Source organism: Bidens hawaiensis, unplaced genomic scaffold (assembly GCF_021521415.1).
Source record: "Bidens hawaiensis isolate Kalapana, Puna unplaced genomic scaffold, B.hawaiensis_p1.1 tig00025586_1, whole genome shotgun sequence".
Lineage (NCBI taxonomy): Eukaryota > Viridiplantae > Streptophyta > Magnoliopsida > Asterales > Asteraceae > Bidens > Bidens hawaiensis.
In genome coordinates, this window is record NW_027494092.1 from 39895 (window position 1) to 65692 (window position 25798).

Consider the following 25798-nt stretch of genomic DNA (forward strand, 5'->3'; position numbering starts at 1 on the left):
TTGGAAATAGTGAAAAAAGAGTATAATTTATATTCTCATTTAATGTTTATACCAAATTCAAACATATTCTTTTGTGTTGCTTCTTTTATTGACAAAGATTATGACATTATACAAGTAGGCGTATGCATTAATAAGGGTTGCTACTTTATATTTTATAAGGTTAATGTCGTAAAATAGTAAGATACTCATGTTAGTTGTCAACTTTGATAATTATACTAATAAAATGTCTTGACCTAGTTATTACACTCTTTTAAAATAGGTTACTAAGGTAATTTGATAATATTGTAGTTTCTTCCATATGTAGAATATTAATGCTGATGTTTTTATCATTAAATAACAAAACTATACTATTGAAGAAGTGGATTTAATTGCAAACCATCAAATTTATTTGGCACAACATCATATAAAACCTAGGCACCAACATCATTAGAGGTATTTAGGTATAACTGTCACAACGTTGACCAATCAAAATACACTATTATTTTATGACACTAGCACATAATTATATATAAATACATCTGAAAACTCATAAGGATTGACTACCGTTTAAGTATAGACTTAGCATTTTAAAACTGTTATTTTTTGTTTTTATATTTTTATAAATACGTGTAAAATTATAGAAATTATAATTTTTCAAAAAGAAACAAGTGGATCTATAGAGTCATTAGTTGGAAAATGCTCAATCTTCGGTGTTTAGCTCGTTAAGATAAACGAGCTAAATAGACTCGTTTAACTTCGTAGTCGAACACGAAGGCCCATTTCACATAAAACATACATAATTAGATTTATTTATGGGCATTATATCTCAGAAACCCCAATCCAAAAGGGTGAAAGTTGTAACATTCTAGAAGTGCCAATATCTTTTAGGTCCGAAAAACCAAGAACCAATAAGATATTTGTTAGTGTCCTGTAATGGATAAACACAGATATTTTTTTATTTAAAATACATAAAAACAAAAGACTATTTAAAAATATCATCGGTGGGTTGGCTTGGCACCAAGATAGATAAAAAATCAAATCAATTTAAAAAAGCACCTCATCTAATCTATAAGAAATCGGCACTTGGAGTGGAGTCTCACCAAAATAAAGTAGCTCTGTTTGTTTTTCATCCAAATTAATAATCTTCTCTTCTCTTCTCTTCTCTTCTCTTCTGGGTGTTTGAATTTAATGATGGTAATTGGGAAAGTATTTAAGGATTCACTTAAGTCACTTGAAGCTGATATTCAACACGTTAATACCCTGTAAGTCTCTTTTTCTAATATTATTAATCATTTCCCCTGTTCTTAAATTAAACGTATGATATTACTCTCTGTTAAGTTGTTGCACCAATTGATTTGTGAAAAATGTGATTTTTTTTTTGGATATTTACTGTATTTAGAGACTAATTTGGGGTTCTACCAAAATCAATTTGAACTAGTTCTTGATTATTAACAGTTAGTTATGCAGATGAAATGATTCCAAATATTGGTCTGGGTATCTTAATTGTTAAACAAACTGTTTGATTTTGTTGACTTTACTATGTATGTTAAATCTTGAAGCACTAAAATTGTTGACTTTAGTTTGACCTGTAATTTGAATTTGAATGAATTAATGTTATGCAGGGCTTTAAGTTCGGCTCGGGACAAGGATGGAGCATGCCTTCAAATGAGACTGTCTTTCAGTCCAGCTGTGGATTTGTTTTCCTTTCTTTTTCCGTGGACCGATTGTAAAATCGCAGGCGCCCTCGGCTTGCTTCGGGTTTTCATTTATATGGTATGTGTTGTGTGTATGTATGGGTTCAGTCCTTCGGTTTTTGTTTTTTCGGTTTTCACTATGGGTTCAGTTTGAGCTCGATTTTTTTGGGCTTCTGTCCCATTTATTATTAACCTTTTAAAAAATTTTATATGGTATTCGTTTTAATTTTCATAATAATGTAGACAATAATAAATTCTAATAATTCAAGTTTTACAAAATTATTTGACTTTCAAAAAATAAAATTAAAATTCATAAATTTAATAAGAAAACTTGTTTTTTCTCCAGTTCTTATGGGTCCGGTCGGTTATAAAAGACAGTTGGGTTTGGTTCGGTTATCTCGGTTTTTGAAACATACAAAACTGAAACTGAATCGGAATTTCAATTTCTTAAAAAACATAAAACCAAATCGTCAGCCTGTTATTATGCACACTTCAAAATTACCTTTTCACCCTCGTGTTTAATTCGTCATGCTCTTGCTGCATTGTATTAATTAGCTTCAAAATGTTGGGCAAAACAGACATTTGCTGATGGGAAAACTACTATGTGCATTCAAGAAAGGAAAGCGAGCATCAAACAGTTTTACGGTAAGTCGAAATCCCAAAGTTTATACAAAATGATTAAATATTTTGGAATGTGGGTTTTAATGGTACTGAAGTTGTGGGTATTATATGACCAGATGTGTTGTTTCCTTCCGTATTGCAACTCCAGAACGGGATAACCGATTTGGAAGAAAGGAAACAGAAAGAAATATGCTCGAAAAGATATTCAAGTAAGGATTGCTTTGATAAGGGGAAGCTTTCAAATTTTGATGTTGAAAGAGAAACCGAATGTGGGATTTGCTTAGAAACGAATAGCAAAGTGGCCTTACCGAACTGCGGGCATTCGTTATGCTTGACGTGCTTTCAGGATTGGTAAGTGTACATTGGCTGTAATCTTATATCCGTTCTTTTTACCTTACAAAATGAAAGCTTCAAAACTAGTGCCGTTCAAAAAGCTCATTGCTTGCTCGAATTTGGCTTGCTTGTAAACGAGCAGATCTGAGTAAGCATGGTCTGTAAAGAAGTCAAGCCCAAGCCAGCTCGGTCTGTAAACGAGCCAAGCCCAAACCCTAGTCGGGCTGTCTCATTGGCTCATTTTGGATCGTTTAAATTAAAGCTCAAATTATGTATTTATTTATTTATATTTGTAACTTAAAAGCATGATATTTTTTAATGGAAAAACTTCAATTATTATTAGATTTTATATCCATACACATTATGTTTAAAATATATAAAATTCCCAGCTTTTGTTTTGATGAGCCGAGCTTGAGCTTAGCGTTGCAACTCGTTAAGTTAAATTGAAATTACATCCCAATATAAATTATGAATTTTGTATTCATATGCATATACTCTCTCTCTCTCTCTATATATATATATATACACTTATCAATATGTTAAAAAGTTTAAAGAACTTAAATTTTAAAAAAGTAAACAAGTCGGCTCGACAATCCATGAGCTGGTCAAACTTTTGTAGAGCTCTTTCTGCTCGTTTTCTGAACAGAGCCAATCCCTAGCCCACACTGGGTCGGATCGGCTCGTTACAGTGTAATCAAAGCGCACCTCCAGACATCTTCATTGGAAGAGGGGAGGGGGGGGGGGGATTAGGCTTGTTAACACTTTACAGCCCTAATCAAAACACGCATCCTACGCTTAATCTGACATAAAACTGAATTCTTGTTCAAATTTGTGTTTCCAGGCACGAGAGATCGCGATCATGCCCGTTTTGTAGGGACAGCCTAAAAGAAGTGACGGCAAGCGACCTCTGGGTTTGCGTCGAGGCCGGAGAAATGGTTGATATGTGTGTGATATCTAAAGAGAATAAAAGGAGGCTGTTTATGTATATAGAGAAGTTGCCACTGATATTGCCACCTGGCCTATCTGAGCAAGGTGATTCTCATCTAAGATAAGATAAAAGGAGGTTAGATCTAATTAAGAATAAGATTAGTGGTTAAGTAAGTAAGGTGTAGATAATTTTACATTACAAATTTGGAGGTGTAAATCCTGGTTTGGTTCCCCTTTTTTCTGAACTATATATGGGATTCTTACTATTGTTCTCCTTGATCATTTGTAAATTCACAAGGTATATTTATGTGCTTATACTTTGAATGTTGTTTGCATTTCATGTGCTTATATTCCCCCCATGATCTCCTTTTCTTAAATAAAACTCGGAACACAACATTTTCTTTTCCGCGTAAAAGTAAAAGGAACTAAACCCTTTTTAACATATAAATCTTACAAAATAAGGATAATCAGCATTTCAAAATCATAACAAATTCCACTACAGAATGATAATAATATAATATAATAAATTAAGATTAGCATAAAGTTTTGACATAATACAAAATAATACACTATTAAGGTTCAATAAATTACATGAAATCAGTTATTAATGTAAGGGGCTTTCGTTTCATGGAATGAAATTTGCATAGGATTTGGAATTTGAATGAATCAGATTTGGAATCTAAACATTCCAATAGGAATTGGAATTTGAAGGAATTGAAATCCCATTCCATTCTTGATGTGTTCGTTTGACAAATGAATTGGAATTTTTTTTAACGAGAAAAAACGAATAAAACATTTTAGTTTTCTTTACTTTTTTTTTGTTTTCGATTTATATTTTGAGTCATGAATTTTTTATTATTATTTTTGAATATTTTTTTGAGGAGTCTTAACCCCTCAAAAAAATTTTCGATTTATATTTTGAGTCATGAATTTTTTATTATTATTTTTGAATATTTTTTTGAGGGGTCTTAACCCCTCAAAAAAATATTCAAAAATAATAATAAAAAATTCATGACTCAAAATATAAATCGAAAACAAAAAAACCAAGTAAAAAAACTAAAATGTTTTATTCGTTTTTCTCGTTAAAAAAAGAAAAAAAAACTTGAGAAAAAAATCCAACGAATTCACTTGAAATCCTTCACATTTTGGAAGAATTTAGAATCCTTTGATTTAAAGGAATTTGAAGGAATTGAATTCCAATTCCAATTCTTTGACAAGCGAACACACCATTTTAGATTCTCATGAATTAAGATTCCAATTCCAACGAAACGAACACGCCATGTCATGATATTTTAATTCCAATTCCTTCGAATTCTCACGAATTCTGTGAAACGAACGTGCCTAAAGAGTATTTGGGGTAGTGCACTTGGCTTGTAAAATTTGGCACCTGAGTTGTAAAATATAAGGCAAAGAAAGGTGAGTACTAAAATTTGGGTTTTGCTTAGATGAGCCAAAACAGTTGAGCTATGGTCAAGCTTGAACTCGGATTGCTTACGAACCGAGTGAAGTCGGCTTGTTTCACTAATAACGATGCTTCACATCTCTTGAGAACATGAGTCTCACTAATATTTTCCGCAATCTGTGCCAAATGATCTACTTCATTAGTTTAATTTACACAGTTTCCTACCTAAGCTTATGTTCTAGACATCTCTTATCAAATATTCATGTGCATAAATCATAGGAGCAAGTTTCCAGTTTTGATTTATATGATTAGACGTGTTGTGACATTATCGGCAGAATCAACAATATGATGCTCATTCTCAAAGTAGAAGACTAGAAAGGAAGTAGTTAAGCTATATATACACATACGAGTATTGTAATGCTGGCAATCTATTCATATATAAAAAGTTGTAAACTTTTGTGTATATACAACTTTTAACTTCTTCATAATTTTAGCATCTTTGAATTAGTCTGTGTGTAGAACGACTACTAAGAGCCGGTCTCATTGTAACGATACTGGATTCATTAGCTCCAGCTCTTATGGCCGCTCTTCCAGCCTCCAAAAACCTCGTGACCGCATCATGTGCATACTGGTGGGCTTCACCAACTGTCAAATATTTTCCTATATTGGGGTATGTATTCAGAATATGATCACCGTTAAGCTGAGACGCGAGCTGAATCAACTCAGTTTGGAACCCGGTGAGTTTCATATCTTCTTTTGGGCCTCTTGGCCTCAACGACTCCGTAATTTCTGGAAGTTTCTCTGCATAAATGTTTCAACAACGTCAAATCTTGATTTTAAAAATGACTAGACACAAAACTAATATGAAATTCACAGGTTTAAATTTAGTCTAAACAGGCATATTCCTATATACTATTTTTTTTATAAAACAAAATAAAATATACGACACAATATTATAAAAAAATGTAATAAATCATATTTGTCCCTATCCACACACACCTATAAAAACTCATGTCGTGTTTGGGTTTATGTGTCCGCATTTCAGGTTTGTGTCGGGTTCTAGTCAAATTTATCATCTAACTTCTAAGATAATGTTGACTCGGTTACCTGGACAATCATCGCGTGGAGTACTACGTTTGTAGAAGTAACTCTCAAAGGTGCCAGCCCACTCGTCTCGCTTAGTCAAGAAGTCGGAATCTAAATTGAAGAGTTTCTTCACCGTTGCCGATATAGAAGAATGCTCAAATTGTGAATACGGCGTTGGTCCATCCGGTTCATGTATCACTGCAATAAATCATCGATAATGGTCAAACTCGGTCAACATGGACTCTATTTTCCTAAAACCAAACCGGACCACATTACTGGTTCACTGGTCGAATCACTTAAATAATTTAAACAAAAAAAAACTCACCAGTGCCCTTTTCAACCCAAGGCGAAATCAACAACGTAGGGACCCGAACCCCTAACCGATCGAACCGAAAGTAATACGGCTCGGGACCAATGATCCCATCCGGGTTAGGCACACTATCAAGTGGTGTAGCCGCATGGTCATAAAACCCACCATGCTCATCATAAGTAATCAACAAAGCCATTTCATTCCATTGAGGACTAGCCCTCAATATCTCATAAACCTCTTTAACAAAAGCCTGGCCCACTGCCACATCATGCGACGGATGATCATCGTTCGCAGGAAAAACATTCACATCAAAGTACCTTTGTTCCACGACGACATAGTTCGGCAGTTTACCCTTTTTCGCATGATTTTTAAATGTCAAATCATACTCATGAAACTTATTAATAAATTTGAGTTTCCTCAAGCTTTTAAAAAACAAAGTTGCCGGGATGTTTTGGTAATAAATTCCAAACGTGAGGGCATTTTCGTCCAACGAGTCAAAGATAGTTTTTTGAGGGAACCCGTGGATTAAATCTTTCCGTACATTACTCGAAGCTCCATGTGAAGTTGCCGAGTGGACATAAAACCGGTTCGGCTGAGTCGATGCTGGAACCGACGCGAACCACCGGTCGAACACGGCGAACTCGTTAACCAACTCGGTGAAACTCGGTAACCGGGTCGGGTCAAACCCGCTCATAACAGTCTGGTTCATTCCATCCACACCCATCGAATTCGCCTGCTGGACAAACCCATTCATCGGAGCCGGGTCGGGTCGAGGAGGACCTGGTTCTTGACCCGACCCGGATCCGAAAATCTGTTCAGTGATGGATTGGATGGAGTGACCCGGGTCGGAGTCAACGAAAACGGCGTCGTCGGTGACGTGGAGCTTGTCGGAGGAGGGGTCGGAGGCGTTGACGTGGTTGAACTCGGATCCGGTGAGGCCGTCGATGTCGGGTCGGGTTTTCTTGAGCCAGCCGAGCATGTGATCGAATGAGCGGTTTTCCATGACTAGTATGACTAGGGTTTTGATGGGTCCGTTGATTTGGTGGGTTTTTTTATGGAAAGTGGTGGAATTTGTTGGGTGGGTGAAGGCTAAGAGATGAAGGAGTGTGAAGAGGGTGAAGATGGGTCGCCGGCGGTTCATGGTTTCCGGTGACCGGAGAATGGTGGGTGGTGGCGGTTATTTAATGAGGGAAGTAAAGGGTAGAGTGAGAATTGAGAAAGAAACGGAAAGTTAGTCTATCTATTTGGGAGAATTTAAATTTCATTAAATTTTATATTGTTACTAGTTATTATGCAAGATATTTATAAAAATTGTTCATAGTTTTAAGAATATAATATTGGCCCCAATAATTTACAAAGTTAGCAATGAGAGAAAACGGAGTGTTTTTTTTTTAAAATAAGTAGACATGGCGCGTTTGAAAGTGAGTGCGTTGGAGATGTTTTAATGAAAGAAAGAGTACGCTTATAAATTAAATATCATGATCTATAAGATAGTCACTGTTAGAGATACTTAAATTAGTATAAAACAACCGTGTATAGTTAAACCATGTATGAGTTATTATATAATATATTGTTCCCGGTGAATGAAACTACTTTAGTGTTTTTATACCCTATTTAACAGAAGTGAAGATGAGAAACCCCTTCTTCCTCAATTTCGTTCAAAGTTTCGTTTCTTAAAAAAAAAGGCCAATGAATCTGTCAAGAAGGTTGATCTTAGCTTCGGAAAATGTTGACTGATCTTGTGCCTAACGTCTTCGGTACATTGCTGCTAAAGCCGGAAACACGTGGTTCTCCGGAAAACGCTGTCAAGGCTAGGTAGAAAACGGTGTCCGTTTGATTTTATGTATAATAAAACCATTAAAACCTCAACATTCTGATTTTATGTATAATAATACTCTTTTTCAATTTATTGTATCTGCTGCGTAAGGTTTTTTAGAGAACCTTCCCGTTGTCCATTTGATCTTCATTGAAAATGTCATATCCAAGTTCGATTGATTGGTTAGCTTATCGTTGCGCAGAGGATTGAGCCCTAATTACCGGTAAAGTGTCAGTTTTGCATAGTGTTATGTTTCCAATTTATAATTTGTTGTATCATCTAATCTAAATTGTTACTTTTTGCAGTCCTTGAATTCAAACTATGGATGCAATATCTATGGTGTCAGTACACACAATGCAGGTTTACTAAATTTTCTTGATTCTCAATAATTTTGCATTTACATGCCTATTCATTTTGTCTTTTTATGTTATATATATTATGAATAAACAATCCAATAAAAAAGATAATCTGTTTAGTTAAGGTTTGTTTTCTTAAAGTTTCAATCTTTCACAACAGTTTCTTTTGCTATTATCTTATTTTGTATCTCACAAAGATATTGATGAACAAGTGTTTTCAACATTGACGGAATCGTACAAACAGTTTGTTACAGTTCTAATTTTTAAGTGAGTTTTAGTCTCAAATAGACAGAATCTCATGCTTTTGGTTCTTTTATATCTGGATTTCAGGGTTTATGGATTATTTTGATCAACTATCGTGACTCTTAGCGGGAGGCATGTGTAAGTAACAATCTTAATCTCTCTTTTCCATTATTGTTACTAGAATATTAGTCAATACTAATTCCTTTTAAAAACATATATTTTATAGGTTTGGACAGCCTATTAAAGTTAATTGGGCATATGCAATAGCTTGTATTAACAATAAAAGAACAAAAAAAAACACTATCAACTCAAATAAGGGATTCTGCAGGGTTATACATGAAGCAGCAAAAGAGGATATATTAACTCAAATTGGAGTGATATATTGGTTGGCGCTGATGCTCCAACCGTAGAATCAAAGGTACAACCCTTGTAAACTTTTTGCATATAAATACATTTTTGAACATGACATATTGCATCACTCAAGGGTGTTTGAAGGGTTGAGCTGATAACGGTTTGTTTATTAATTGAATCATTGTTGTCATTTCGTGTGCTATTTGTGGTAGGTAGAGTGGCAAAAGGGGGAAGTTGATTGGGTGTGAAAATGCCATGTTAAAGTCAGGGTGATTTGGTTTTTCAATCTTGCTAATTTATGCATGCCTTGAAAACTAAGCAATCTGCAAGTGTAAGCTATTTCAGAGTGTTCGTCTTGGCTGCCTCATTATACAATAATTAGCATCCAACTCATTAATCCTTAATATATTGACATGATTAATTATTATAGCTTTTATGAATTCATTAAGTTGACTAACATCACTAATGCAGATGAAGGCATTGAAGGATCTAGGCTTGAATGCAGAAAAAGGATCTGTCACAGTCACTTTTTGTTACTCGATTGTGAGTATACTTCATAGTTATTGGCATTAATTTTCCTATAATTTTAATATTATAAACATCTTCTACACAAATTTGAAATTTTATAGATCATCTGGGCGTAACGTTGAGGATATGGTATGTATGAAACTGATGCTACGTACCCAGTATGTATATGCAACTGTTGCTCTATTTCATGAATAAATAGTTATTGTTTATTTATTTAGTGATTAGTTAATTAAAAAAATTATTTTGGTATTAAGGAGTCTAGCTCTCGACTTGCAATGGAAGAAGCTGTTGAATACAAGCTCCGGATCAAGAAGGTATAACTTTATTAACACCACACCCACCTATTATAGTAAATTATAATATAACAACTTATTCATGAAATTGACGGGCCTAAAAGGAGGTTAGCTACCAACAACTTATATTAAATTATAATATTATTTTAAATTCATCAGCTGCTGTTACGTTGACTTTTTGAGTTTCGATTGACTCTAGCTTGCTTTGCATACTGCATAAAAGTAGAAGATAGATATGGATTGCTCTTAGAAATAATCAAGATAATGGCAGATATTAATATGAACAAGGAATCGGCTGAAATTGATACTCCAGTTTGACTTATCTTTACGGAATTTCAGACATGTTATCATTAACTTGGGCTGATGGATTTCTTCAACAAGTTTGCGTAATGTGACCAACTTTCATTGACCAAAAGTATTTCTATTATTGTGTAGCAATAGCTGTAAAAAAACATTTTATGACACTTATTAATGTATATTATATGGGCATATTCAATAGATTAAGGAATAACACTTTTGCATGTTGACATAGTTAGGGTGACTTGACTAGGACATGGGTGGCAAAATTGGCAAATAGGGCAACATGTTGAAATGGTTCGGGTCGTTAGAACATGCATTTTTTAGTTGTCTTATTGAAAGTTTAGAATACAAAGTCATTATAATGATGCCCGTCCACCGGACGGGTATAAAACTAGTTTGTATTGGGTTTCAATAGATTGGGTTCTCATGTGAGAATATTGTTTGGAAAGATTGGTGTAATTTTGTTTTGTAAATCTTCTTTTTGTCGTGTTGTTTATAGCACCTTGCTGGTTGTTTTTTTAAAACAAAATCTACATTCCAAAAAAATCAATCCATAGATCCATTAAACCACGAAACAAAATACCCTAACTATAAGATAACTAAGGAAGGTAGTAAAACAAAGTAATACACAATGTTCTACAAAATATAAATAAATATATGGTGGATAATGTTAGGGAAAATCTCTAAAATAACTGTGGGATTCTAGAAATGAATCATCCTTTTGAAAAATTTTCTAAAATGATCCGTCTCAATTCCATCTTAACGTTGAGATTAAAAAATAACATGTAGGCATGAGTTTGGACTCTATGTGTCAGTTTCTTATTGGTCTTTGAATCTTAACTTTGAAGATGGATTTTATAAGGGTATTCTACATGAATATGAAATCGGGGGGTCATTTTAAGAAATTTTCTCTATCAAATAGATTATTTTGAAAATTCTCCCATAATATTATCAATCTATCATGACGACAATGACATACGCTGGTGACAGATAAGGAAAGGATAGACTTGTTTGAATGGTAACCAAATCACCTATATATATACAATGACATGTATGCCATATTTGTTCACCTGCATATAGTCATATACACTGCATACATCTAATGAGAAATCACATATATCATTGTGTTACCAAAAGTCCATCTCTTAGGACGCATTACTAAACAACGCACCATTTTTGGAACACAAACACGTTTTAGTCTGTCAAAGTTTTTGTAATTTCTTTCAAATCACTACACGTGCATTAATTACAAAGTAAGCTAATTGTTGCTTCGTTATAACTTGATAAGAAATATGTCACAAACCCAAAACATATTGTTATTAATAGTTGATCGTATTCAAGCAATAAGTTGTGTTTTCAATGTTCCACCAAGTTTACTTGTGTAGAAATGTAGAATGTACAACATAAATGTGAAAATGAGCTTATTCGAATCATGATATTGTAATAGAGTAGATGGTAGTCAAGTGTAATATTGTCCTCTATGTATAAGACATTATTGTAACTCCAAAATTATCACAATCAATAAGATACCGCTTTACATGATTTGATAATCATCTTTTACAAAGTTATATAAAAAATCACAAAGTATTTAACTTGTTTTTTAAATATATTTTGATCAAAGTCTTCATAATACTTGTTTTAGTAATATTTTAAGTTTGGATTGTAAGCCATTTCCTCTAAAAATAGCTAGAGTTATTTTATATAACTTTCATTTAATTTATAAATGATATAAAAACAAACTTTCTATCATATGCAGTAAAAAGAAAAAAAGCCTTTTAAATTTTAATCAGTGTTTTGTTAAGTTCGGATATGGGAGTAGTCCCAAACACACTTAAAATTATCTACTTTCATTAATTACTCAACCGTGTAGAATTGCCTTAATTTTCCATTTATCAACTATAACCAAAGTGTGTTAAATGTTTCTAAAATTAATTGGTCAATTTGTCATTTCCTAACACGTAACTCTCACTTATATGATTTGGTAAAACTTCTTTAAAATGAGGGTTTCTTCTTCTTTTTTTTTTTATTTTTTTTATTTTATTTTTCATCTACAAAATCAACCTTTGTGTTTTTGGTGAACACTCCAATCCAGTTAGGGATGACTATAAGAAAACCAAAACAAAATATATCCCCTTTTTATTGAAACAATGTTTGACAAAGAAAATAAAAGACTCTATTTAAACTCTTATATTTAACTTTGGAAATCCAATCAGCTTTGAATTTCACACATGTCGTTCGGTTTAGCATTTGGGCTTGAAATATTTGGATCTGGAAAGAATTAGCCCAAAATAATGAACTTAAGCCTTTGCGGTCTTAAATTTTATTTATTCATTTATTAAATAAACGAAGTTTCCACCTGAACAGTTCATGAATTGCTCATTAAACATTCAGTTAGGTTATAAGACTCTAGTAATGGATAATTAAGTCAAAGATAGAAAGATAAATATTTTCATGCACCAACACCCGGTCGTACATAATACAACACAAACATATGTTTATCATACTTCAACTTGACCCGACTCGACAAAAATCAGTATGGTCAATTTTGTCTTCCCTCATATGCATAAAAACATACAAACAACAAGCGAATGTAATACACTCGTCAACTCTAATATTACTCTCATCCAAACACGCTTAACTGCACATCTCATCATATCGCAAAGCCTCCAATAAAGCTCTAGAACAGATAAAGCAACATCTTAAGTTTATTTTGTTTCCACCTAGGAAGCTGGTAAAAAGCCTGTTTTGACATGCCAAATTTCCCTTCAAACTCCTCTTCAGATAAATAGGCCTATACAGCAAACACCACCCAAAAACATTGCAAAAAGTCAACGCTGAGATAAAAAGTCAATGTTGCTTGTTTTAAAGAAATAGAACATTATGATAAAACAAAACTAAATTTATCAAGCTTGTGCTGTCTCACGAGCTTATTATTTGCATAATTTTTGTTTAATATATAATAATTATGATTATATATAATATTATGATAAAAGTAACTAAATAATATACGGTGTAGGGTTGTGCATTGGTCATTTTGAGCTCAAACTTAACCAAAGCGTAAAACTTGGTTTTTGAAAACCATTTGTTTTCAGTTTTTTCGGTTAACGCTTTTACAATGGGTTTGGTTTCGGTTCTTTTGGTTAGCCATTTGGGTTTGAAATTTTTGGGCCAAAATAATGGACAGAAAATAATGAACTTCAGCCTGAAAACTCCGTACCTAATTTTTTTGCCAACTAAAACTTTCTGCCTAAATTTTTTGTTAATTAGTCGATAATTGATTATTACAAATTTGGGTCCAAATTTTTTTGGTTTATTAGTTCTTTTTATAAATACTTAACATCAAAAGTTAAGGTTATAATCCATAAAATAGCAGGCGAGATAAAAAGTCAATGTGGTGCTTTTCAAGAAATATGAAGTCCTACAGAAAAAAAATACAACATTAGTTTTAATAAATATAGAGATGAAAGTACCTCTCTCTTCGTGATGTCTATATCGGGAACTGGATTATTTGAGTTGACTCTGGCCCGATCATATGGATAGTTGACCAACTCCTGCTTAGGACCCAAATCTTCAGATGGATTGATTTCCACTTTTGTTGAACTTGCAGAAACTGGTGTATTATCTGTTAACAAGAAATCTGAGTTATATAACTGAAAGAATCACACACATCAAATACATAAAGATTATCCTTTTGACTTTTTGAGGTCAACCCTCTGACTTTTCCGTTCCAAATTCATCCGGATTTATTAAGATCTGGCAATGTTCATGATCCAACTATATGATACGACTTTGAAAAATTTAGTCACATTTGAATTAGTTCAATAAATGATACCAATATGGTCAATTTCTGCCCAAAATTTGACACAGCAGCTGACTGGACATACACATGGCATCAGCCATCAGCCCACTGAGTGTTTATGACAATGAGAATAACATGCCATGGCATTGTCACGTCAGCATAGATATAAATGCATCCAGTGAATAACAAGTTTATGCTGTTACAATAAAGTCACTCATACTTTAACTATAGAAACCACTCAAGTTTCATTTGTTTGTTCCATTGTTGTAAAAATATCAAATGACTTTATAGGACCAATATTGAAACTTTTTTTATTATTTCATGATTTTATTTCTTATTTGGAAATATTCCACCCCAAGGATAACCAAGTTTCTTTAGTGTTACACTAAAATCGCTCACACCTTTTTCGAACAAAAACAATTCAAAGTTTTAAAATTGTTCCGTAGTGAAATATTTTTTAAATGCTAAAAACATAAAATTAAAGAGACATAAGTGGAACACATATGAAACTTGGGTACTGTTTAGTGATCACTTTTTTCAAGTTTAACCTCTAGCAGGAGGTAACCGTTAAGAAAAATGTTTCACTAAATAATAACCAAGTTTCATAATTGTTTCATTTAAGTCAACTTGAAATAACAAAGTTTCAAGTATATTTCATTTAAGTCACTTTATTTAAAAAGTTTTAACATTTATAAAAGTGTGTTAAGTGACTTTAAAGAAAAGAACTAATATAACTTGTAATCATATTAAATACACTAATTGCATATAAACTTTTATGATCTTGGAGTTTATTCCACTTCAATATCAGAAGTCAAATAGTACCATTTCTTTTCGTAAAGATTTAAAAAATATATATAATAATTTGATTATTCATTAAGAAGCTTAAATACCTGGTGCATGAAAATTAGGGGACGATGCGGAAGGAATAATTCTTGGAACCGGAGGACTTGAAAACCGACGAGTATTCACATTATTATAATCAGAATTTGAGAAAGTAGGGGACGCGTAGGAATCAAGAGATTGTCTCCGGGTCAACCTGTTTGGAACTGGAGACGGTCTTCTTGACCCGTTAGGAGGAGGGGACGGTCTTCTCAGCCCGTTTGAAGTTGGAGTTGGAGATGATCTTCTAAGCCCGTTTGGAATTGGAGACGGTCTTCTTAACCCGTTTGGTGTTGTCTCTTTGGAGTGAACACTTGGTGAGCTTCTTAAAGGCGACTGAAAACTCGAACTTTTAGCATTTATAGAATAATGAAATACTAAATAATTAATAATGTCTAGAGATGGGAAGATGGGCGGGTCAGGTAACGGGTCAAAACAGGTTTGGGTGGCTGATAGAGGTTTTATATTTTACCCAATTTAGAACCTATTTTGTAATATTACAAACATTATAATGTTCAATTTCAAAAAGATTATTAAATTTATTGAGGGAAAATATCATAAAAACCAACATAATTTCAAACCAGTCCCTTTCTAGTTATTTTTGTTTTATTTGGCCCATTTTAATAAAACACAACCCAAAACGAGCTAACCGACACATTTAAAGTAAATGGATTAAAACCACCACCTCTAAATTAATGTCGAATAGTTGCTTACTTCAAGTTTTTGTGCTTGGCCTTTGAGAATAGCAAGTTTTCGCTCAAACGAGTTGCCAAGCATCTACCATAACAAGTCCAAACATGTATCAAGCTTCAAGATCATTTATAATAAAACAAAAAAAACGAATAAGAGGTCATTACAAAACTTTGCTTACATTTGCCTTTGAAGCATCCCATTCAAAAAAACAAGTGAAAAACGGAGGTTCATGGCCTTCTTTAACAACATATACAGGAGTATCCATGGATAAACATTCTCCCGAAACATCTTTCTTGAGGAACGCCTGTCAAATGAGAATTTTCAAGATCCAAATAGAAAATCCATTTGATTGAAAAAACTTTCAATTTCTATTACATCAATCACATAAATAAACAAAGAAAATAGCTACCATCTCATAAAGATTGTTATACATTCTTTTGTGGCATGTTATCTAGTATAAAGTGATATATATTTCAAAATGATATTATTCGTAAAAGAGACTGAATTGTGTATTTACAAAGGAGGAGAAGCTTTTCAACATATAGGAAACCATATACCCTAAACAAACCTATAATAGACCCGTGGGCTAAAGGCAATAAGTAATAAAGACTAATAATAATTTAGATATTTAACATTATCCAAATTAATTAAGGATGGAAGGAGCATATTTTCTACTAAACTTATAAAGGATTTTACCAAAAATGTACATTTAAATGATTTAATTTGGGTTGAAAAATGTTGGGTCATTGCATGTATGCAATAAAAATGTTATACCTGACCAATAGAAAGTGCTTGTTGCATAGACTTAACAACCGAATTGTGGCCTACCCACACGAAAATTTCCGTATAGCAATCAAGTATTAACACATCTTCGGTAGTTAAATCATCTTGAGTGTAACTGAATATCTCTTTCACCTAAAAATCATATCATAAGAAATCTCATTGTTAGACAAAATCTTTAAAATTGGAAGAAAATAAAAAGAAGTAAAAAGGATGAGGAATTGAATTCAAGATTGACGGGAAAAAAATGTCATGAAGTTTTTTTTTATAATAAAAAATTAGGCTTGTAAACGACCCAAACAAACGGAGAATATTTGTGTTCGTTCATTTAATTTTAACCAAACAAACAATCGACACACGAACAATTGAACAAAAAGGTTTTCTTGTCAATGTCAGTTTGCTAAGAAAATGGACGTGTTCGTTCATAAACAGTATAAACGAACAAACAAAACTGACATAGATGAGCGAACATAGTCGAGCTAAAGCTAATTAAAAGTAAATGTAAATAACAATGTGTTGGGCCTAAAAGGTTATTAAAACTAGACTAAATTGTAATGGGCCTACAAAACTTAAATACATATCAACAAACGTAAATTTACAAACATAAGGGAACGACTTAAATGAACGAACAGACATGTAATCATGTTTGTCCGTTAACTAAATGAACACAAAAATTTGTTCATGTTCTTTCGTTTACTAAATAAACGGACATAATCGAACTTCCGGCCACACGGTTAACTAAGCATTTGGTTCATTTACATGCCTACTAAAAATCATTCGGTTGCAATGCCCATTTTAATGATTAATGTAATCATTCCATAACTCCATAAGTTATCTTCATGAGAGAAAATGTTCAAAGACCTATTTTTATTAGTTAAACGAATTTGGTTGTAATGCCCTCTAACGAAAGTGGCATAGACAAATATTTTTTGTCGATAACCTCAGACCAATCAATTGAACATATATTAATACATATTATTAACTTATGATAGATGAAAAAGAAAGTGTTACCTTGAGATCACTTGGTTGAGAACCCGCATCTATTATCAAAATAGCCACAAATACACAAAAAACGTTACACGAGTACACAAAATATGCAATATTGCATTAAGATATACTGTCATTACCTTTCGTAAATGTACAAACAAACAAATGTGGGTCTTCGATGAATCTTTTAATCTCTTTTTCCTTCGAATATTCGGTTTTTCCACCAAGTGCATCCCAGAAAACATCGGGTTCACTACCTTCTCTAACTAATACTGGTTGCCATGTTGGCTACAATCATCAAGACAAAATATATTATTATTTGGTACAAACAATCTTGATAAATTGACTCCCTCTAATCACATGGAGATTAAATTTGACTTTTTGGTCAAATGTAGACTTTACTAAATTAAACTTTTGAATAGATTTCTTTGCTTAGTTAACATCAATATTTTTCGGTTTCTTGTAGATGAAGCGAAGGGTAGAGATTGTAATTTTTTTTATTAAAAATGATAAAAATTAACAAATACACCTCCCTCCCTCTCACTAGTGGCATCGATTTCGGACACGAGTACACGGCACAAAATTTGTGGGAGGAATTCAGTCTCAGTGGGTTATGGTCGAACCAGTGAACGCTATTTGTTAAATGAGTCATGGTCTTGTCAAACCAACGGGTTCACGAGTTGACCCATTTAACCCAGTTATTTACTTCTAAAAAATGTGTTTAGTTTAATAATGTAAACCATTCTCTTTATGCCAAAAATTGTAACTTTATAAAAATAAATTGCCGTAGTTTAAACATGACTGCTTCAAAAATATAAAAACAATACATAATACTGGAATTTTAAAATAATACTTGAAAAAATAAATAAATAATTTTGTTCCAAATTGAACGGGTCGTGTTCATGTCAACCTACGAATAGATGTGTTGTGTTTGGGTTCGTGTAAAACTATAATGCTTGACCTGGCAAGCTGCGAACACGACCATTTTAGCAGCCCTGCCTCTCACCCCCCACATTAACTTAGAAGTAAAAATTTAGTTGGATATATAGAAGTCTAAGTCAAAATCTTGTTTAGAAAGAAGGGAATGATTTAATCATTTAAATAAACAAGAAGCCAAGATTTGTACCTACATTTATCAAATCTAACATTCCATATAACAGATCATGATCACGGGCCGTGGAGAGATTTCCTAGCCAAGTGAAGATAGACCCGTCAGCCTTTAAAATGTAGCAGTATGAAGAGTTTAATGACCGAGTAACCTGAAATAATATGATAATAATGTATATATTATTCGCTAAGTTAAAGTGATATATTATTGGAAGATAATGTTAATAGATACACAAACGTACTTGATCAACTTGGATAGCTTGCATATTATCGCGGTTCGTTCCTTGAATTCGGAAAAGGGCCGTCTTTTTATCGTCATAAGTTTCATCAATGCCTTTTTCAGCAATCATTGATTTGTATCTTGAACCCATACCACCCTTAAGAATTATAGAAAATAAATAAATAACTAAAACCTATTTAGAAACATGTATGAGCCTTAGTTCTGATACCATGTAAAAGAGACTGGAATAATAGCATATGATAACTGCTATTACAATGGAAGAGAAACCCAAAACAAACCTATAACGGCCCGTGGGCTAAAGGCAATAAATAATAATGACTAATAATAATCTAGATATTTAACAAGAAACACTAACCTTAAACATGATTAGTGTCTGAAATATCATGAAGAATTGACTTGGTTCCTTGCTCTCAACAATTTGAGCCTGCAATTGAGACACGAATTAATGTCAATAAACATTAATAATAAATTAATAATGACAACAATGATAAAAATTTGAGCCCGAAATCAAGTCATGAATACTATGTCGATATACATTGATAATAATAAATAACAAATCATAAAATATTCAAGAAAATGGGAACGAAAAAATTGGAAAGATAACTAACTAAAACAGGCTCCACTTTAGTCGAATCAACAGTAACACTTGTAAGAGAAATTGCGTCAGCCCTGTCTTCCTGCATAGTGAAAGAAAACCAGTTTGAGGATAAGTTATAATATAAATAAAAACACAGCAAGTAAAAAATGTTCTTTAAATTGAACAATTTGTTGAAACTTTTTATAAATTAAGAAAACTAGGTGTAAAATGAAACAGGCCTGTAAATAAACTGAGCATTTGGTGAACAGTTCATGAACCATTCAGTGGAGAGTTCGTTTATTTAACAAACGAACGAACATAACAAAAAATTTTGTTCATTTAGTTATGCGAGCGGACATGAACACATGTCACGTTCAGTCGTTCATTTAAATTTGTTTATTTTCGTTCATTTATGTTTGTTTTGAGTTAGTTTGTTAACATATTCATTTATAATTTGTCGGAGCATTACAACTTTTAACTAATTTTAGCTCATTTATGTTCGTTTGTTTACGTTTATGAAGCGTTTGTTTATATTGTTAACGAACATAAACGAACACGAACATGCTCATTTTCTTAACAAACGAACACAAAAACAAGAAAACCACATCCGTTTAATTGTTCATGTTCGATTCATAGAGAAGCCTAGTAATATTAATGTTTCATGCTAAAAACAAGTATTCATTGCTTACTTCAGAACTATTACTTCCTAGCCAAATATAAAATAATCGTTCTTCCCTCCCATTGGCTGAATATATATACTGCACTGTATAACAGTCTCCGCTATAAAGCTTTCTTTGATCCACGACAGGAACCGGGGACAACTTACCATTATTCACTCTCCAAACCTGCAATTAAAAAAATCACAAAAATTTAATGCAAAAATATTGATTTACAAGAAATTATGTAAGCATTGGTAGAGAGTAACCTTTAGTGTACCGTTGCAATCAATATGTTGCTTCTCCTCTTCATCGGGAAGCTCCGCCACATCATACCCCGTTTGCTTGAACATTGCTGAGGTAGTAAAATATAAAGAAATATTGATTATAAATAATCATCATATTAAAAACTTTTACTAAATCCGAACCAAAAACAGGAAAATTTAGTTTTTAAGTTTTTGAAAACCGTTTAGTTTCAGTTCTTTTGGTTTTCGTTTTCCACAAAGAGTATGGTTCCGTTCCGGTTTCTTCGGTGTTACATTTAAGGCCCAAAACAATGAGTTTGAGCCTGAAACTTTGGCCTAAACTTTTTTTGCTAATTAATAATTATTTGATGATTATTACACATTTGGACCTAAAATTTTCAGGTTACCCCATTTATTAATTTCTTATAAATTACTTAAAATTGTTTTTTGGTTCTTCCCAGTTCGATTAAGTTTTGGTTTTTGGCTGATAGCAAAACGAAGTGAAAAATCAGTTTTTTGGGAAAAAACTTCGGTTGGATATTTTACTTTGGTTTTTGGTTGATAGCAAAACTGAAACCAAACCGAAAAACTGGTTTGTCCGATCCTTTTCAGTTTCTGGTTGATAGCAAAACCGAAACCGAATCGACCATATCTGAAAAAACACAAAACCAAATCGCCTGGTGGTTATTTCGGTTCAAACCGAAAAATCAGTTTTTGAAGATAAATAAAACCAAACCTTTGGTTTTTTGGGTTCGGTTAAGTTAGTTTTGTGCACACCCCTAACTGTTATATAGTGTTTTAATAAATTTGGGGTAAGAATAATAACCTGCTACTTTCTCTCGACCTTCTGCATACAACTTTGACTCCACTATTTGAGGCCAATCGTCAAAATATGACTTGAATACTGTTGTTTCTGATCCGTCGGTTAAAAAGGCTAAATGGGTATTTACGGGCCGTTCTTGAGCCCGAAGAAAATCCTGTAAATGCATGAATAATAGATCAAGATACAGGCTAGATATGGCTAATTAATGGGCCAAAAAAATAACGAAAAAAGAAACGACTCAAACAGGTTAGAAGTCGTCCAAAGTACACTTGAGGTGTTACCAACCAAAAAATTTATTTGCCTTTCAAAACTTGTGAAATATCATCCAAACCAAACTTAAAATATCATATATGCCCTTACAAACTGGTTAAAGTATTTTATTTACCCATTTTATTAAAGCAATTCAAAAATGACATTTTACCCTTACTTTTCTAAAACTTTAAAATTTTAAGTTTACCCATTTGTAACTTTAAAGTTTCATATTTTACCCTTGTCTTATGAAATGGATAATTCCAAAATATTGTTAATGGGTGAATATAAAATCTTAAGATTAGATAAAATCTTAAGATTATCATGAGTAAATCTAAAATTTTAAAGTTTTTGAAATTTCTTGAACTGTTTTAAATTAAATGGATAAATTTGATACTTTAACTAATTTGTAAGGGCATATATAATATTTTTACAAAAATGTAGGGGCATATGTAATTCTCCCTAAATAAAGCTGGATGATAATTTTAGTCATAGTGTTGATAATTCATATTTATGAAATTTATGAAATTTAGAGCACGCAGACGAAAAAGTGTTGGCGAGTCAACTCAACCCGCCCAACCAGGCCATTATGCTACCTCGGCTGCTGAGATTGACGTTTTGCGTTCCGTTAAAGATGTAATTCTTCCCATCCATACAAATATCTGAATATCAGCATCCAACATATAGCATTTATTTGACTCAAGCATTGACCTTTTCAACCTACCACTTCCACTTTGAGTAAACTTTCCTTGAACTGTTATCCTATTTGGAGAGATGAGATTTAAAAACCATTTTAATGGGAAAAAGAATGAACATAATAACTCATGAGATTAAGAAATATATGTCGTCAATTATGAAACATCTTGAAATGACAAAACCTGGAAGTCCAGGGGTGTAAACGAGCCAAGTCGCTAGTGAGCCACTCGAGATGGGCTTGCTAAAAGCTCAATCAAGTCGAGCTTAAACAAGCTCAAGCCTAAAAATAAGCTTTTTTAGTAAACAAGCCCGGGCTTGAGCAGTTGAGCTTCAGTTACCATGCTTAAAGTACCTAAATGAGCCTATTACTTATATATATTTTAGCTTAATATATAAATATATAATTATACACTAATAATTATTCAATATAAAACTGCGATAAAGATAACTAAATAATATATATTATGTCATATATGAAAATTATAAATTAAGCATATAAAAAATCATCATAAATGTATATAAATTAATTAAAAAAATAAACGAACCGAGCTGAACTCGAGATTGAAAAACTACTTAATGAGACACGCTACTTGACGAGTTAAAGGCGCCGGCTCGAACTTAAAAAACTACTTGACGAGTTGAGCTTGAGTTTGAGCTATCGTAAGTTAAACGAGTTGAGGTCAAGCTTGAAAACTACTTCACAAGCCAAGCTTGAGCTCGAGCTTGAAAGACTACTCACGAGCCGAGCGAGCCTAGTCGAGCTCGGACTCGGCTCATTTACACCCCTACATAGAACTACTAAAGATTTAGTTCTCTTTAGCATACCCAAATAAACATATGAAAATAACTTACCAAAATAACTTAACGGCTAAAGTTTGGGGCTCTTGTTGACCCAAGGGTGGTTCCCTTGGAATGGGTGCGTATCCACCAAAAAAGTTCCAAAATTCTCCGACTTCAGCGTCACCAACAAACTTACCATCCTCTATAACCCAAAGTCAAAAGTCAACATCATTTTTCTTATCCAAAACATGAAAAAAAAAAAGAAAAGAAAGAAAAAACTCAAAACTAAATATTAAAAAAAATACAAACCTATGGTTACCACTTCACACTCCCCCTTATGCTTATATTCTTTAATATACTGAACCACCTCCAAAGCTTTAGCCCTTTCTTGTATGCTCGAATTACACCCGCTAAATTGGAATATTTTTGCCGACGTGTCAAGTATGAATACATCTCGGTGGTTCAAAGATGACCGCGAAAAAGGCACCTGATCACATAACATACTCATGATATATTAGTTATTAAATTCGCCTTTCAAGATTAAAGATTTGATCTTTTTGTTCAAAAGAATATGAAAACTTACTTCTTTAACGTGCACCACGCGATCCCCTTTGCACGTTAGCAGTCGGGTCTCGTAATCTGGGCCTTTTAGTTTGACTTGACCCGAAGAATATACACCTTCAACTGGGATGATGCACGGTTTAAAGTATGATAAAAATTTTCTGGTTTCTTGACCTTGAACTTCTTTATATTGTACAGATTGAGACCCTAAAGCTGCATCTAGTTCAAGTGTTTTGTCTGATGCAAGTGCTGAGTCAACCTGCCAGATCAGCACGCAACTCTTACACCCCTTTTAAGTAAAGCTTCCAACCATAATTTATAAAGCATGATCTGTTTTCTAGAGGTGCTCATAAACCGTTGGTACCACCAAAACTGCCCGAAGTGAGCTAAATCAGCCGGGTTTGAAGTGAACCGTTTCGGTTTATGGTTTACAGTTTGGAACCGGCCACCAAAACAGAACCAACTAAAATATTAAAAAAGTAATTTTTTTAATCTGTATAACTTTGACAAAAAGTAAATATTTTCTTTCAAGGAATCAAACAATTATAATATGTATAAGTATTTTTAATTGTAATATGGATATATTATCAATTTGTCCGGTTTCATCCTATTAAACTTTTTTCACTTCTTTAATAATAGTCTAAACCCTTTGATTCTAAAAAGGTAAAAGCCTTCATCTTTTCTTAAACCTACCGTTTTACCGGAATTTTCAAAGATCGAATGTTACGATTCCATGCTAAAAAAAACCCTGTCCCTGACCGGCAAACCACCAAAACCAAATCGTTTTGCTGGTTCAGGCTGGTTTTCCAAAAACCGTGGAATGTACTTTTGTTGTTTAAACTTTGAAGTTGTAATAATCAAATAATAAGCTATTTTGAGTGTCGGACAAATTCTGGTTATTTAAGAAATTAACGCACAAAATGAACCAAAAATATATTCTAGTGAAAAAAGTAGATACACGGTAGAAGTCTCTGAATTAGGTTAAAAGAAGAGGTAATTGGGTAATTACATCTAAACCTTTTATTTAACATTAAAAACTGATTATGGTGATTATTGCAATAACAAGACGCAATAATCAGATCAAATGCAAGCCCAAACACCCCTTTTAAACTTAACTTTTTGGTCTATATAGATTCCACTTGTCAATCCTAATATAGTAATATGTTGTCATCGTGTCATATAAATTCAAGTGAATTTCCTATATATTTCTTCCCACTATTTTCATTCAAGTATTGTCACAAATAAAAGTTGTAAAAGATATAGGAAAAACCTCATTGGCATCTTTCCCAAGCCAATAATGTATGTCATGTTGAAGAGCACCGCTTTTAAGCAAAGCCGTCTGCAATAATAATGTTTAAAAGAAGTTTATCTTAAAGAAAGATGTGTGGTTGACTTGGTCAAAGTGGCTTACATGCAAAATTATGTATGCACTCCCCGAGAAGAATTTCTTGTGTGAAGATTGTAGCACTGAAACCAACTGAAGGCTCTCCACACACCATATTTCTAAGCCTCTAAATATTATAGCATTAAGGATATCCAATATTGCAACACTTCATGTATAAAATATATGTATTTAAAGTACTTAAAAAATTAAAAGCTAAACTAGAATAAACGGATACAGTTTAGATCCTGCACCCTGAAATTCTGAATCAATAGTTTTGTTGGATCCCATATTTCATACAGCAAAAATCATTAACTTGTCATGCTAATAATGATCTGCAGCATGCCAGCATGTACAATATTCATCAATAGAAGAAAAAATTAAATAAAGTTAATATTTTTTTGAAAGGGATTATTGAAACTTATTATATAGAATAAAAATTTTGAAAATGTAGGCAAATTGATTAACCAAGAAAATATAACGTTATGATTGAAAAGTAACAAGCTTGGTTTTGAAAAGCATGATACTTGAGGTGCGCATATGTACAACTAAGTTAGCTTTATTTACAACCATAAGCTGCATATCTCTCATCTGTTTTACATATAAACCTATTTTATCGAGTAAACTTTTCATAATTTCTTCATCCCTTAGCTTGTTTTACATATAAACCCCTAACTTTGACCTAAAAGTACACGAGGCGCGCATTTATATCCTTGATGTGAAAAGGCAAGATCTTGCATTTCATGGGTCAAAATCCATTTCAAATGTAACCGAAAATTATAAGCATTTGAAAGATAAATTCAATCACTAAATCAATGTAAATTTGATCTAGTTATAATAAGCTCTCAGCAATGTATTCTAGAATCACAGTAAATTTTGACCCAAGGACCAGCAAAAGCTGTAAAAAGTCAAGATCTTTATCGCATGGGTCAATATTGTATTTTGAGCATTTCAAGTATAACCGAAAATTACAAACATTTATGACAATTTCAAGCAATAAATCAATGTGGGTTCTAAAATTTTGTAAACTTTGTTATCATCATGATGTTTGTTTACAAATCTTGATCTGATTATAATAAGCTCTCAAGAATCAGAGTTTCTAAAC

At 32.8% G+C, this 25798-nt stretch overlaps 3 protein-coding genes across 4 annotated transcripts; 1 reads left to right on the top strand and 2 right to left on the bottom strand.

Annotated features, from left to right (window-relative positions):
• Positions 1–1167: 1167 nt before the first annotated feature.
• LOC143571804 (E3 ubiquitin-protein ligase AIRP2-like) lies at positions 1168–3719 on the top strand. The gene is made up of 5 exons (XM_077057130.1): positions 1168–1241; positions 1602–1752; positions 2252–2318; positions 2411–2645; positions 3469–3719. The coding sequence occupies exons 1-5, from the start codon at positions 1168–1170 to the stop codon at positions 3677–3679; spliced, it is 738 nt and encodes a 245-aa protein (XP_076913245.1). The 3' UTR covers positions 3680–3719.
• A 1723-nt stretch (positions 3720–5442) lies between these two features.
• LOC143571805 (non-specific phospholipase C1-like) lies at positions 5443–7493 on the bottom strand. The gene is made up of 3 exons (XM_077057131.1): positions 6368–7493; positions 6064–6240; positions 5443–5757 (listed from the first exon to the last, which is right to left on the bottom strand). Exons 1-3 carry the CDS (start codon positions 7491–7493, stop codon positions 5447–5449), a joined length of 1614 nt encoding a protein of 537 aa, XP_076913246.1. The 3' UTR covers positions 5443–5446.
• Positions 7494–12717: 5224 nt separating this feature from the next.
• LOC143571811 (villin-1-like) lies at positions 12718–25048 on the bottom strand. 2 transcript variants are annotated; one of them, XM_077057138.1, is made up of 22 exons: positions 24932–25048; positions 24724–24823; positions 24583–24651; positions 23335–23571; positions 23061–23238; positions 22824–22953; positions 21872–22037; positions 21030–21180; positions 20228–20313; positions 19992–20147; positions 19334–19402; positions 19081–19149; positions 18727–18861; positions 18508–18636; positions 17518–17665; positions 17402–17430; positions 16385–16525; positions 15789–15914; positions 15632–15694; positions 14929–15253; positions 13710–13861; positions 12718–13030 (listed from the first exon to the last, which is right to left on the bottom strand). In XM_077057138.1, exons 1-22 carry the CDS (start codon positions 24982–24984, stop codon positions 12917–12919), a joined length of 2826 nt encoding a protein of 941 aa, XP_076913253.1. In that variant the 5' UTR covers positions 24985–25048; the 3' UTR covers positions 12718–12916. The 2 variants fall into 2 exon arrangements, with proteins under 2 accessions (XP_076913253.1, XP_076913252.1); XM_077057137.1 differs by having other exon boundaries at positions 13710–13876.
• Positions 25049–25798: the final 750 nt, after the last annotated feature.